Source organism: Hemiscyllium ocellatum, chromosome 2 (genome assembly GCF_020745735.1).
Source record: "Hemiscyllium ocellatum isolate sHemOce1 chromosome 2, sHemOce1.pat.X.cur, whole genome shotgun sequence".
Taxonomy (NCBI): Eukaryota; Metazoa; Chordata; class Chondrichthyes; order Orectolobiformes; family Hemiscylliidae; genus Hemiscyllium; species Hemiscyllium ocellatum.
In genome coordinates, this window is record NC_083402.1 from 5843209 (window position 1) to 5857829 (window position 14621).

General features: G+C 41.0%; 1 protein-coding gene across 1 annotated transcript in view; it reads left to right on the forward strand.

Annotated features, from left to right (window-relative positions):
- rictora (RPTOR independent companion of MTOR, complex 2 a) overlaps window positions 1–14621 on the forward strand; it is a 212927-nt gene that overhangs the window by 60160 nt on the left and 138146 nt on the right. The window contains exons 4-5 of the mRNA XM_060834273.1: window positions 12052–12116; window positions 14109–14240. Of these exons, the coding sequence (XP_060690256.1) occupies window positions 12052–12116; window positions 14109–14240 (197 nt within the window). The remainder of the gene's footprint in view (window positions 1–12051; window positions 12117–14108; window positions 14241–14621) is intronic.

Consider the following 14621-nt stretch of genomic DNA (forward strand, 5'->3'; position numbering starts at 1 on the left):
CTCAAGAAATGTGACATCATACAGGACAGAGCACCCTGTTTCATGGGTATCATGTTCCTCACCTCCACCATTGATGCTCAGTTGCAGCATTGTGTACTATCTACAAGATGCACTGCAGCCCTAAACCAGCACTTTGCAAACCCACAACCGTGTCAATCTTGAAGCTCAATGGCAGCACATACATAGGAACAGTACCTCCTGCGAGTTCCCCTCCAAGCCATTCATCATCCTGACTTGAAAATGTATGACTGTTGCTGGGCCAAAATCCTGGCATTCCCTCCCCAAGGGCATTGTGGGTCTGTCTACAGCACATGGACTGTAGTGGTTCAAGAAGGCAGTTCACCACCACCTTCTGAAGGGCAAATAGGGATGGGCAAGTGTACTGGCTCAGTCAGTGATGTCCATGCCTCATGAGTGTGCATGTGCTGTTAGGTGAACATCAACTCACTCCTAGATTCTGCTGAAAGCTGAGGAAATATGCAGTTACTGGCTACCTGACCCCATGCTGCCATCAAGGTTCCTTTCTGAAAAAATAAGCAAGATTCTTTTCAGCCTTTGTTATTCTGAAATTAGAAATGAGTGATTCTTGTGTCTCAATTCTGCATGACAAATGATAACTAAGCCAGGCACAAAGTTGCCTACCCTCTAACATTGATTTTAAGTGGCTTATTACACAACAGTAAAATTTTTATCTGTACTCTGAATCACTTAAGAATTGGAGCATCTCCAGTATGAGTATGACATTTGATACTGTGTTGAAGGAATCAATGTTTTCTGACCAGGTGTGTAACCCAATTCCATACTTTATTTCTTCCCCCGGAAGCAGTATATGAACTGTAATGCTGTGTGATTGGCTGCATATAAAGAAGTGTGTGTTTTGAACGGTCTTGTGACATAGTGGTCATGTCCCTGTCTCTGGGGCAGAAGATCCGGGTTCAAGATCCATCTGTCCAGATATGTCAGTTGATTAAAAATATCTACGAACTGTAACTTAGGAACTTCACATGGAGGAGTTTTGATTCACTATAGTATTACATTTTCTGAGATTATTGCAGGTCAAGTGTCCAAGTGAGATTTCTTTTCTCATGGCAAGCAGGTGATTGGAAATATACTTATGCAACTCTGATCCTGTTGCAGTGTTGGCAATTGACCCAAAAATTGAGGAAATACCTGAAATAGTTTGACCTGATTATGAAGGATTACCGAAGAGTTACTCTGGAATAGTCAGGACACTGTTTACACTTGTTCTTGATTTTCCTTTCGCAGCAGTCTGAGTTTCCGTAACTCTGTCATTCCATAGTTTTTATACACCTGATCCCCTCGGTTCACCGATGAGTGAGTGTGTGTGTATGTATGTCTCTGTTTATCCCTGCGTCTTTTTCTTTCATTTGTTCGTTCTGTCTGTCTGTTTGATCTCCTTTTAAGGTTTGTAGTATTGAGGGCAAGCAGTCCAGGCCAGTGATCTGATCTGTAAGCCGTGTGAGTGTCACACACATGTTTTCCTCCTGACGTCACCACTGGAGATAAATGCTGCTGCAGCTTCCTTCAGCTCATCTTTTTCTAGGCAGTATGGTTTGACACTGGGCTGACCCATATCCCAATTGTGACAGACTGCTTATCACTTTAGGGAAGGCAGTGGCCTAGTTGTATTATCATGAGACTGTTAATCCAGAGACCCAAGTAATGTTCTGGGGGCCCGGGTTTTAATCCTACCATGGCAGATGGTATAACATAAACTCAGTAAAATCTGGAATTATGGGTCCAATGATGACTGTGAATTGATTGTTGGAAAGACCCATCTGGTTCACTAATGTCCTTTAGGAAAGAAAACTGCCATCCTTACCTGGTCTGGCCTCCACGTGACTCCAGACCCACAGCAACGGGGTTACCCCCGGGCAATTAGGGATGGGCAATAAATGTTGACCAAGCCAGCGCTGCCATTGTCCCATGAATGAATTTTTAAAAAAGGTACATTACCCATTGGCTAATGGGTTGAGTGTGAATTTGGGGTTGCTCCTGTATTATTCTAGGAACTTCAGGAAATAATCTCCCAAGCTCCATTCTGAGCAACAACGGAGAAAACATTATTGGTCAATGTTAATGTACCAATGAGATGAAGCAGAATTTTAAAGGATAGCTAAGCTAAGGTGGTCCATTCCTGCTAGGAGTTTGGTCTTTCTGGAGTCTTTGAGCCTTTTGGAAGCAAATCAATACCAAATTCCATTTAGGGTAATGAAAAAGCATCAGAAATGCAACTGAAATAACTGTATAGAGACCAGTATCTCATCACCAAGTCACCCTTTATTCACACGTTCAGAGTATATAGGCTCTGACGAGCCAGTTGTATCCAGTTCCTAGAAGGAAGAGACTTCCTTGTTTATTTCTGGAGGCCAGGACTACCTGATTAGCCCAAGTTAACCAGTCCAATCAAGGATCTTCTAATCAATAAGATCCACCTGGCCTTCATTCCAGTCACTGTTGGTAACGTTATTGTTCCAGTCCATTTCTTGGTTCCTGTGCTTTCCTTCAGCACCTTCCAGTTATTGAGTTGCTTCTATGTCTGACACGTACCAGTGAGAGTACTAAAAAGGGATTTTGGGAACGAGCTTTAAGGAATCAAATAAATCCCTGCCAAATTTATTTTATCCTGTGCAAAATAAGAACAAAAGAACTAGAAACAGGCAATTTCACCCCTCGAGCCCGCTCCACCACTGATCTCATCTTTGCCTCAAATCTACTTTCTTGACTGGTCTCCATAACCCTTTAATGCATCACTAATTAAAAATCTGTCTACATGCTCATTATTCAGTAACCTGGTGTTAACCTGTTGGCTCTCTCTGTCAAAGCAAAACACTCAGATTAGATTAGATTACTTAGTGTGTAAACAGGCCCTTCGACCCAACTAGTCCACACCGACCTGCCGAAGCGAAAACCACCCATACCCTTACATTTGCCCCTTACCTAACACTACGGGCAATTTAGCATGGCCAATTCACCTGACCTGCACATCTTTGGACTATGGGAGGAAACCGGAGCACCCGGAGAAAACCCACGCAGACACGGGGAGAACATGCAAACTCTACACAGTCAGTCGCCTGAGGCGGGAATTGAACCCGGGTCTCTGGCGCTGTGAGGCAGCAGTGCTAACCACCGTGCCGCCCACAGATCTTAACTCTTTCCCTGCCTGCTTATACCCTATACACGTTCTCATTCCCTCCTTTTATCATTTCACAATAACTACCTACTTGGCAGTACCAGCTTTCAGTAGACTCCGACAGCCAATGTTTAAGCAAGTTATTGGTTAACCACAGGGCAATGGGGTTGTTTGTTACGTGTGTCCCAGAGATGTTCTCTGATACGTTCTGCAAGTTGGCATCTTGACTCCCCAGTGTAGACGAGACCACATCCAAGGCAACAGGTAGATGCGGTGTTTGGATGTGCGGCAACGTCTCTGCCGGGTGTGAAAGGATCCTTTGGGGCCTTAGTTGAAGGTGACGGTGAAGTGTGGGCATAGATTTTACATGTCTTGCAGCAGCAGGGGAAGATAGAACGTGGGTTGGTGAGGGGGACATGAACCTAATGAGGGAGTCACAGAGGGAATAGTCTCTGCAAAATGCTGATGGTAGTAGGGAGGGAAATATATCTGGGTTGGTGGCGGTGGAGTGGGGGAGTCTGACTGTAGGTGGCGGAGAATGATATGTATCCAAAGATTGGTGGTGTGGGGGTGAGGGTTCTATCCTTGTTGCAGTTGGGAGGGATGAAAATTCAAGGGTGGAGGTGCGGGAAGTGGAGAGATGCACTGGAGGGCATTGCTGACCACGTGGGAGGGGAAATTGCGGTCCTTGAAGTAGGAGACCATGTGGGATATTCTGAAGCAGTTATGGCGGAGGCAGATGAATTGGAAATAAGGATAGCATTTTTACAGGAGAGAGTTTGGGAAGAGGTGTAGTCCAGGCAGTTGTAGGAGTTCATGGGTTTGAAGTAGAAATAAGTGTTGAGCTGGTCACTGGAAATGGAGATGGAAAGATCCCAGGGAGGGGAGGGAGGTGTCCGAGATGGTCCAGGGGAACTTGAGGCCTGGGCGGAAAGTGTTCGTGAAGTTGATGAACTGTGCAACCGTGAGTATGAGGTGGCACCCATGTAGTCATCAATGTAGCAGTTCTGGATTAATAGTCTAGCAAAAATGCCTCCCCTTATGTGTGTATATGCATGCACAGGATCATGAACTGTTCTTGATTGTACTGGATTTTCCAAAATTAAAAATGACTTCTTTTAGAAGGATTAGGCGACGTGTCTTCCATAGTTCCATTGCTGACTAACGGCAAATGCAGTATTTGGTTTAGGATATGTGTTACCTCTTAAGAATGATATAAGAATATTTTGTGGTCTCTGGGAGGTTGCCAAATTGTGTTCCTTTTAGGAATGGACTGTCCCCACTCCGATCCCCTACCTTGGCATCTGCACGTCCTTTGCTCAACAGCTGGACCACACCTAAATATGCATACCACACTAAGCCTGCTGTCACAACTGGGCTGAGACTGATTATATTCACTGACTGGAACTTTGAAATATCAAAGTTGCATTTGAACCTGGGTCTTCACTCCAAGATCATGTTGAAAATATATTGTATGTATCACTTACTATTTAGTACCATTTACTAAATCTCAAAACATTAATCCTGATTATCAATCTGCTGATGGAGCTCATTGCATCCATGGGTTTCCATCACACATGGAGTTGAAGGACAGACATGTGGCTGGAAGGAAGCATGGCCACTTAAATATCTATTTCTAATTGTAACAAACAAAAGGCTACTGTGGGTGGCATTCCCATCTTTTGTGTATATTTCTAAGTCCCAATAAACTTTGGGATTAAGAAAGAAGCTGCTATGTTCACTGCAGTGCAGAACATTTAAATAGTGTACAACATAACAATTCATTGCTGCAGGACAGCAACGTTAATTGTAAATGATATTTCAATTCCTCTACCTAACCAGCAAAACATAAACAGGAAATTAAAGAGGAAATGGCCTCTTTACACTGGTCTTGTTGTTTCACACAGGATACATGTCTATTTTCATGTATTAGAGTATAAAGTTTTTAATATACAGTATTACATGTAGACATATGTATACTTTTTAGAAGAGGCAGGAAGGTGAGATGTGAGCTGGCAGTTGGTATGATGGCATGATTCCAAATCTCAGATTTGGAAAACTCCTCATCTGATCAAAAGTGTTCTATTAAGTAAAGGTACCAGTACATTTAATGCATGATGTTTTTGATTCTTTATTTTGTGTTGCTTTTTTTTACTAATACTGCTTTGATAGTCTTAGAAGTATTGGAACTCCATCCTATTTTAATGCAGCTCAAGATATTTAATCCACAAACACCATCTATAGATAACACCATGGATATTTCACACTATTCTCATCATTAGGCTTGACTGAATTAATTTGGGTTAGTACTAATGATAAATCTGAACTTGCTGTTGAGTAAAGATATGAGAGGCTGGGAGTGAGCCTGCTGTTTACATATCACTGGATGAGAGTACGCCTGCTGATCAGAGCAGATTTTTGGGTGGCTGTGAACAACACAGAAAACCATTGGGAAAGACTTATCTCCCAGCATCTGCTTCAGGGCTGATGTGTATTGTCACCAGGCGGCTATCTAAAAATTGGCAGATCTGAGCCACCTGTACAAACAGCCTAATAGCTAAACTTCAGCAATTTTTATCATTACAATTGTTTTGAGTGGTACCCCTCATCGCGGTAGAAATGGTGGCTTATTTGATCTTGTCAGGTGATATTTGACTCGTACCTTTTATAGCATTTTTTTTCCATTTTCGATTTTTTTACAAAACGTTCTCTCCAAATTATCATGTGCCTACTATTTCAACACGCCACCGTGTTCTCTGACTTGCTGAAGTTCAGTGCAGTTTGAAAGAATAACACCTCATTTTCCTCTTGAGGGCCCTTCAATCTTCAGCACTCAATATCAAGTTCAATGGTTTTCAGGTGTGTCTCTCTCTCTCTCTCTCTCTCTGTGTCTCTCTCTCTGTCTGTGTCTGTGTGTGTGTCTCTCTGTCTGTCTGTGTGTCTCTGTGTATGTGTCTCTCTCTGTGTCTGTCTCTGTGTCTGTGTGTGTGTCTCTCTCTCTCTCTGTCTGTCTCTTTCTCTATCTGTCTCTCTCTCTCTTTCTCACTGCGTCTGTGTGTGTCTCTCTCTCTCTGTCTGTGTCTCTGTGTGTCTCTCGCGCGCGCTCTTTCTCTCGCGCTCTTTCTCTCGCGCTCTCTCATTTTGTTTCTCCACCGCTCTGTTTGTTTTAAAAAGTTTTTGCATTCATGTAACTTTAAGCATTTATGCTCAGCACGTCCAATTGAATTTTTTTCAAAATATCAATCAAATACTGTACATATTTCTTACAAACATAATTAGAAACATTAGCAATATTTGCACAGATCTTACTATAAGACTGGATAACTGCAGGCAATAGTTGGGTTGCAAGAAATCATTCATGCTCGATATGATTATTCTGCAGTATGTTTTCTGACCATTTTTAATGCTAATATGAAGTGTTACATAATCAGATATTGAAACTGTAAATACCTAAAAATGTGTTTGCCCTGCATAAGAACACAGAATATGGTAGCTTATTTTTTCCCTCTTTTTATAAACTAATTCTTTATTATTAAGATGACCAGGATGCATCATATCCCTTTGTCCATCATTGAGGACATCATGGCTATGCCCAATCCAATCCTTCCTTTGCATTAAAGATCTCTATATAGTAATCTGAAGGACATATTTTGCCTGCCTTTTTATTGAGCTTAAAAGCCCTTTGAAACATCTCTCTTGGCTGAGATTGTCTGATTCACAACTTATTTTATATTGCCTGTAGCAGAAAAGTAATCTTTGAGATATTTTCAAACAGTTGACAAAATTGATAGTTCTACGACACAGTGGTTGCGTTCTTGTGCAACTCCATGTTATAGGAAAAAAATCACACTTTAGGAAGCAGCGCTTAAAATGTTGGCAAAGTTTGCGTTGTAGAGACAGCATTCCCAATTGGTCAATCCTGTTACAGCGTTGATGAAACGCACGTTATAATAGAATGGCCTGCACATTTAACAAACAAACAATATTCATAATGAACAATAAGTATAATTGAACTCTTAATATGTTGGAAATCTCAATTTATGCAACATCTATGGAGGGAGACAGAGTTTATGTTTCACCCTGAAATTTAATTATTTTCGTCCACGTTGCTGCCTGGCCCCTCGAGCATTCCCAGCATTTTATGTTTTTACTTTAGATTCCGAGCAATCACACTAGTGTGCTTATGTCACGCGCAGCAGGAAGTCACTTGAAAAAATGGAGCTTCTGCTGATGAAAAACAGATATAAAAACATAGCTGATTATTTGGGTTCTGTAATGGTAAAAGGTGAGTTACTATTTGGGATTTGAACCCTTTGCCAGAAGTGGAAACTAATACATAGCAAGCAATTTGTTGGAGGTGAACAGATCAAAATGTGAGCTGATGAATAGTGATAATAAATTAAATTCTGAAAGGATTAGAGTTCAAGTTGATCAGTATTGACTATGATTATTTCTGATACAGTAAAGTAACAATTTTGTGTATAACCAGATATAATGATATTGGAATGATATTTTAAAGAAAAGTCTCTTTAAAGTCAGGAGTTTAAAGATATCCCTTGAAAGAACTTGAATGGATTCCTGTATTGATAACATGTATCTGGAATAAGTGAGTGGAACAGAGATAAATTATTCAGATTGGAGAACAAATTTAGTCCAGTGGTTAATCTCGACCTTTGTTTTTCCTCCTTTCATCCACTTCTGACATACAATCTGTGAATTTCTACAATACTTTCCTTCAGTTCTAAAGAAGTTATATTTGAATTGTAATATTAATTCTATCTCAGTCCACACTTTCCTTGAGATTTACTGAATATTTCAGCACTTGATTTTATTTTCTGATTTCTAGAATCTACAGTGTTTAGTTTTTCGTCAACTGTACGCAAATAGATTGAAAACAATTTCCTAAAAACAGAGTTGAAACTAGTAAAATGTTATTACAATTGCAAGAGAAGATGACTTTCTGTAATTAAGCCAGGGATGGGTTTGTACCTTTGACTATGCAATGATATTGAGTCATATAGCTCAGAAGAGGGCCTTTGGCCCATCAAGTCTACTCTGAGTCAGAGTCATATCGCAAAAAAACCTGATCCTTCAGTTCAACTCATTTATGCTGACCAGGCTTCCGAAACTAAACTAGTCCCATTTGCTTGTGTTTGTTCCATATCCCTCAAACGCTTTCTACTCATGTACTTGTTCAAATGTTTTTGAAATATTATAACTGTATCTGCATCTGCCACTTCATCTGGCAGTGACTATGTAAAACCAGTGTCTAACCAATTGCTTCCCCATTGCTTCATTGGCTAAGGAACTAATTTAATCTGATGCATCTCCTTCGTTATTTAACTTGCAGTGGGAATAGTCCTTTTTCATAGGTGCATTGTATAGTACAACAGGGAAAAAGCTTGTTCAGTCTGTCAAGTCTGTAATGGCTATTTTAAAGCTCATACTGGTGAATTTATCGCTAGCAGGATAGAAAGAACAAAGTTTTGTTTTGACTTGGGACTAGAAGAATCAAATCGCCCATTTCAAATGGAGCATAAATATTGTTGAGGGATTCAGTTACTTCAAAAACACTTTCTAGAACCCTAAAAATGTGAAAGGTTCATGCCCATGTACCCTGAACAGAATCATAAAATTGTCTCCGAAATTCATGAGAAAGGAGTTAGTTAAATAGAAACTTATGAGTTGAAATAGAGAATAATTTCTCTGGTCTTGAGTCTCTGCAATGGTTAATGTTGGGAAACCAGCTGAAACTTTGTTTTGTTGTTTGTATTGAGGTCTTTCTAAGCTGTGTTCTATGAGCAGTAACCATGAACAGTTTTAGTTCTGTTGTCTGAGGAAAGGTGGCTGGAAGCTGTCCAAAGAAAGTTTTAAATGCAGGGGAACCTCGATTATTCGAATGAGGTGGGTGGGCACTATTTCTTTCAAACCCCATCCCCCAAACCCATCCAAAATCCGTCCCGCCCACCTCCCCAAACCCCATCCAATACTGGCCCCTCCTTCTCCCCCAACCCTGTCCAACACTGTCTCCCAAACCCCATACAACACCGGCCCCTCCTGCCCAACCAACACCGCCCTCCCTCCTGCCCCCCCCCCCCCCCCCAAAACCCCATCCAACACCAGCCCCCTCCTGCTCCCCCAATCCTGTCCAACACCACTCTTCCTGCTCCCCAATCCCGTCCAACACAGACCTCCAACCCCCATCCAACACTGGCTCCATCCAGCTCCCTCGTCCCATCCAACACTGCCCTCTCCCGTGCTCCCAACCCTGTCCAGTTGTGGGCATAATCTAAGATAAAGGGTTGCTCACAGGAAATTAAGTTTAATATCCCACAACCCCAGGTTATAGTCCAGCAGGTTGAATTGAAAGCACTAGCTTTCGGAGCGCTGCTCCTTCATCAGGTGGTTGTGGAGGACACAATTGTAAGATACAGAATTTATGCAAAAGTTTAGTGTGATGTAACTGAAATTATACATTGAGAAGTACCTCGATTGTTTAAGTCTCTCATCTGTTAGAATGACCATGTTAGCTTCACTTCTTTCATATGTAAATCACAACCTTTTTAAAAGTTACATTCTTGAATGAACTTTAACAATTGATGTCAGCCCAGATGGTGTAATGGTGATCAATACCTTGTACACCCCAGTCCAACACCGGCATCTCTAAATCGTCACAGGAAATATTTTGCTATGTCTGTTTGAAGCAAGTTAGTATATTTCAAGAAAAACTCTCATAATTAAAGCACATGAGGACAAGAATAGATAATAAGATGTTTCAACATTGCTGTGGGATGAAAAGCTATTTACTTATTATTTTTGGAGGTTGAATCTTAAAAAGAGGCAGAAGTACTTTTGTCAGTTCTGTGAAGGTTTTTTATTAAAAAGGTCAAAGTCATGCTGGAACAGTAACCTAAGTACATCACTGCAAAGAGAACTTGACTGCAGTCACATTGAGAGAATCCTTGTATGGTTAGTGGATAAGATGCTCATGCTAAGCTGTCTTCTATATCAGTTTTGCTTGATTTTATTGCTTTTCTTCTTTTGTGTAATAAACCTATGTTATGTTGTTAAAGAGCATCTTAAACCTCGTGTCTGTTTCACTAACTGCCCTATTTAATAACTGAAAGAAATTATTGATCAAGTCAGGTTTCATTCTGACATCTGATTTGTCATCAGTAACATCAGCTGGACTCAACAGCTATAACAGAAACAAGTTAGGGAATTGTTGGTGTAAACTTATACGATTTGGGTTGTAGGTTTGTTCGGTGAGCTGGTAGGTTTGTCCATGGACATTTCATCACCATGCTGGGTAACATCAGAGAGCCTTCAGTGAAGTGCTGGTGTTCTGTCCCACTTTCTATTTGTGTGTCTTGGTCTGTTAAGGTGGGTGATATCGCTTCTGGTTCTTTTTCTCAGAGGTTGGTAAATGGGGTTCAAATCAATGTGCTTTTTGATGGAGTTTTGGTTTAAATGCCAGGCCTCTCGGAATTCCCGTGTGTCTCTGTTTATCCTGTCCTAGGATGGATGAGTTGTCCCAATCGAAATGGTGTTCTTCTTGGTCTGTATGTAAGGATGCTAGTGATAGCTGGTCATGTCTTTTGGTGGCTGGTTGGTGCTTGTGTATCTTGGTTAGTTTTCTACCTGTCTTTCCGATGGAGTGCTTTTTTTTAGATTACTTAGGGTAGAAACAGGTCCTTCGGTCCAACAAGTCCACACCGACCTGCCGAAACGTAACCCACCCAAACCCATTCTCCTACATTTACACCTTCACCTAACACTACGGGCAATTTAGCATGGCCAATTCACCTAACCTGCACATTTTTTTTGGATTGTGGGAGGAAACCGGAGCATTCTGAGGAAACCCACGCAGACACGGGGAGAATGTGCGAACTCCACACAGAGTTGCCTGAGGCAGGAATTGAACCCGGGTCTTTGGCCCTGTGAGGCAGCAGTGCTAACCACTGTGCCACCGTGCTGCCCAAGACTGCTTGTTGCAGTCCTTGCAGGGCATTTTGTAAATTACATTTGTTTTGCTGGTTGTTGGTACAGGGCCCTTTTTAGGTTCATCAGTAGCTGTTTCAGTATGTTGGTAGGTTTGTGGGCTCCCATGATACCAAGCGGTCGAATTGGTCAGGTAGTTACATGTCTTTGTATGGTAATGTGGCTAGAGTCTCTGGATGTGTTATCATCTTGTTTGGGTTTGTTGTTTAAGAATCAGCGGACTGTATTTATTGGGTACCCATTCTTGAATATGCTGTGTATTTTTCTTCTGCTTATGGTTCATGGGTGCTGCAGTGTGTTATGGCTTACTTAAATAATGTCCTGATGCAGCTCTGTTTGTGGGTGTTGGCATGATTGCTGCTGTAGTTGAGTATCTGGTCTGAGTGTGTTGCTTTCCTGTAGACGCTAGTCTGCAGTTCTCCATTAACTGTATGTTCCACTGATGCATCTAGGAAGGGGAGTCTGTGGTAGTTCTCTTCCTCTTTGGAGGATGTTGATGATATTGTAGGTTTCCTCTAATTTGTTCCATTTCATGATGACAAAGGTGTCATCCACTAGCTTGGGGAGGGCTGTTCGTTCTGGTCTCTGCTGCTAAGATGTATATGATTCAATCAAGTGAAACTTGTAATATTCTGTCAGACTGTTCAGCTTTTATTTTCTCTCCACGTAGTGCATTGGTCTTCACTTGGCAATCACCCAGTGTGGCATGATTGAAATCAGGAGCTCGTTGTGTGGGAAGTTGCAGTGTAAATTTGTCTCATTATGCCATGTTGCAACATTCATCTGTTTGGCCCTCTAACAATGTTCTGTATCAGGCAACAGACACAACGTTAGTTACATTGTTTAGATAGTTTGTTCAAAGTTGTTTGATATGGTCTATCTCTCTTCCTCCACAGTTACTTTGTAATGTTGGCCACTGTGAAGAAAAACTAGGATTTACTTATGAAGAAATTATAATATGGTAAGTTCAGTAAAGATCTAGTATTTCCTATTTTTGTGTGGTGAGTTTGTTGGCATTGTCCAGATTCAAAATTTCCTCTGTTGAGGAATGTGGATCATTCAACTTTGAGAATGTTTGTCTTCTGAACTATACCCACTGGTAATCACTACATTTAAGCCCACCTCCAGGTTTTATTTATAAAACATAATCTAATTTTGTGTGCTGCATTGATTGAGGTGTTGTCATTTGCATAAGACGTTGAACTGAGATCTATTTTTTCAAGAATGCATAGGATATTGGTATTGTAGGCAATATTTATGTCTCAGTCAATACGGCCAAAACATTATCAACAATTACTTTTTTTTTTAAACAAAACATTTTTGGTAAATGTGAAGTGTGTGTTTTGTGAAGGCAATTCAGGAAAGAACTTATACAGGTAATGGTAGGGCCCTGGGAATGTTGCTGAACAGAGAGACCTATGGTTGCAGGTGCATTGTACCTTGAAAGTAAAAGTTGTAGATAGACAGGGTGGTGAAGATGATGTTTGATACATTCAGAAGTCAGTGCATGAAGTACAGGAGTTCTGACGTCATGTCACAGTTGTACAGGACATTGGTTAGCCTACTTTTAGAATACAGTGTTCAAGCCTGGTTTTCCTACTATAGGAAAAATGAGAAACTTGAAAGGGTTCAGAAAAGATTTAAATGGATGTTGCTGGGATTGGAGGGTTTAAGCCATAGGGAAGGCTGAATAGGCTAGGGCTTTTTCTCCCCTAGAGTGAGGGAGAGGTGACATTAGAAAGAATTATAAAATCATGGGTATGGACAGGGTGAATAGCCAAGTCCTTTTCCCAGCATAGGGGAGTCCTGAACTAGAGGGGAAAGGCTTAAGAGTGACCTGAAGGTGGTGAGTGTATGGAATAAACTGCTAGAGGAAGTGAGGTGAATACAATTATAACATTTAAGAAATATCTGGATGGGTATGTGAATAAGAAGGGTTTAGTAAATATGGACCTAAAGCTGGCAAATGGGTTTAGGTCGATTTAGGGTATTTGGTCGGTGTGGACAAGTTGGATCAAAAGGTCTGATTCCATGCTTTACATCTCTATGGCTGTATGCTGAGGTGGTTTACAAGGATGCAATATGGCAAAATTACAAAGGTACGGCTAACATTAGGACAAATAGCCAAAAGGTTGATCAAAATGACGAAACTTTGAGGAAGGTCTGAAAGGCATAAAGAGAGGTGGCTTCTCAGAAGAATTAGGGAGGGAATTCAAGTTTAGGGTGAAAGTATCTGATTACGAGGCCAACAATGTTGAAACTGTTAAAATTGAAGATATCCAAGAGGCCAGAATTAGATTAGTGGAAACATTGAAAAGCTGGGAGATCATTGAGGAATTTGAAAACATGGATGAGAACTTGAAAGTCAATGCATTGCTTTGCTAGGAATTAATGCAGCTCAGCAAACAGGGCTGATGTGTGGACAGACTTGATGTAAGTAAGGAATTTGTGTTTGTGGAGGATAGAATGTTGGAGATTAGATCAATGCATGTTTTGGAACAGTTGAGCCTAAATATTGCAAAGACATGAGTTAGAATTTTAGAGTCCGACAAACTAAGAAAGGAATGAAGTTGAACAGTGTTAACATGGTGGAAGTGAGCAATTATAATTTATCAACAGCAGAAAATTGAGCACTACGCTTCTACAGCCTCACTACTAGACAGCAGTGGGAGAAGAGGATGGTGTGGCCAACTATATCAAAGACTGCAGGCAGGTCTTGAAGGATGAGGAAAGCTAAGTTAACGTTTTCACTGTCACAAGGGAACACCTGTTTCTGTGCTGCGGCAGGGTCAGAAACTGGATTTTCTTATTGCTGTGCATTAATTCATGGCTCCTTTTGCCTTCAAAATAACAGTAATTACATTCAAAGTAATTAACTGCCCATGAAGTGCTTTGAGATGTTTTGGAGGTACTGTTTATTCTTTCTTTTTAAATATACTGTCCTCTTACACAGTTTGCGATTAGCATTGTTAAATGAAGCTAAAGAGGTGCGTGCAGCTGGTCTCCGTGCCCTTCGCTATCTCATCCGAGACTCCAGTATTCTTCAGAAGGTGTTGAGACTGCGTGTGGATTACTTAATAGCTAGGTTAGTATGTGTCGTTTGATTCCTCTTTGAAAATATGTAACAGATTGTCCAATTGCTAAATGCATTGGCTGGGTCAAAACTGCGTCAGTCTCTCTTCACTTGCACCCTGACTATAGCAGGGAAGCTTTCAAACTATAGGTTGAAAGCTGTTTTTCTATTGATCAAATGCACTGTCAAACATGTATACTCAGTTAATTGGTAATAGCTCCAAAGACTAAATTATTAAGCTATCTGACCACAACTTGGTCTAACCAGCCTCCCTACTGGGAGCTGATGGCACCACTGGGACATTGAAGGCAAAATGAAACCAGCTGGAGAAAGACAGAACATTTAATACGACAATGGACTGTCAATACCCTGCTGTCTTACAAAATTGTTTAT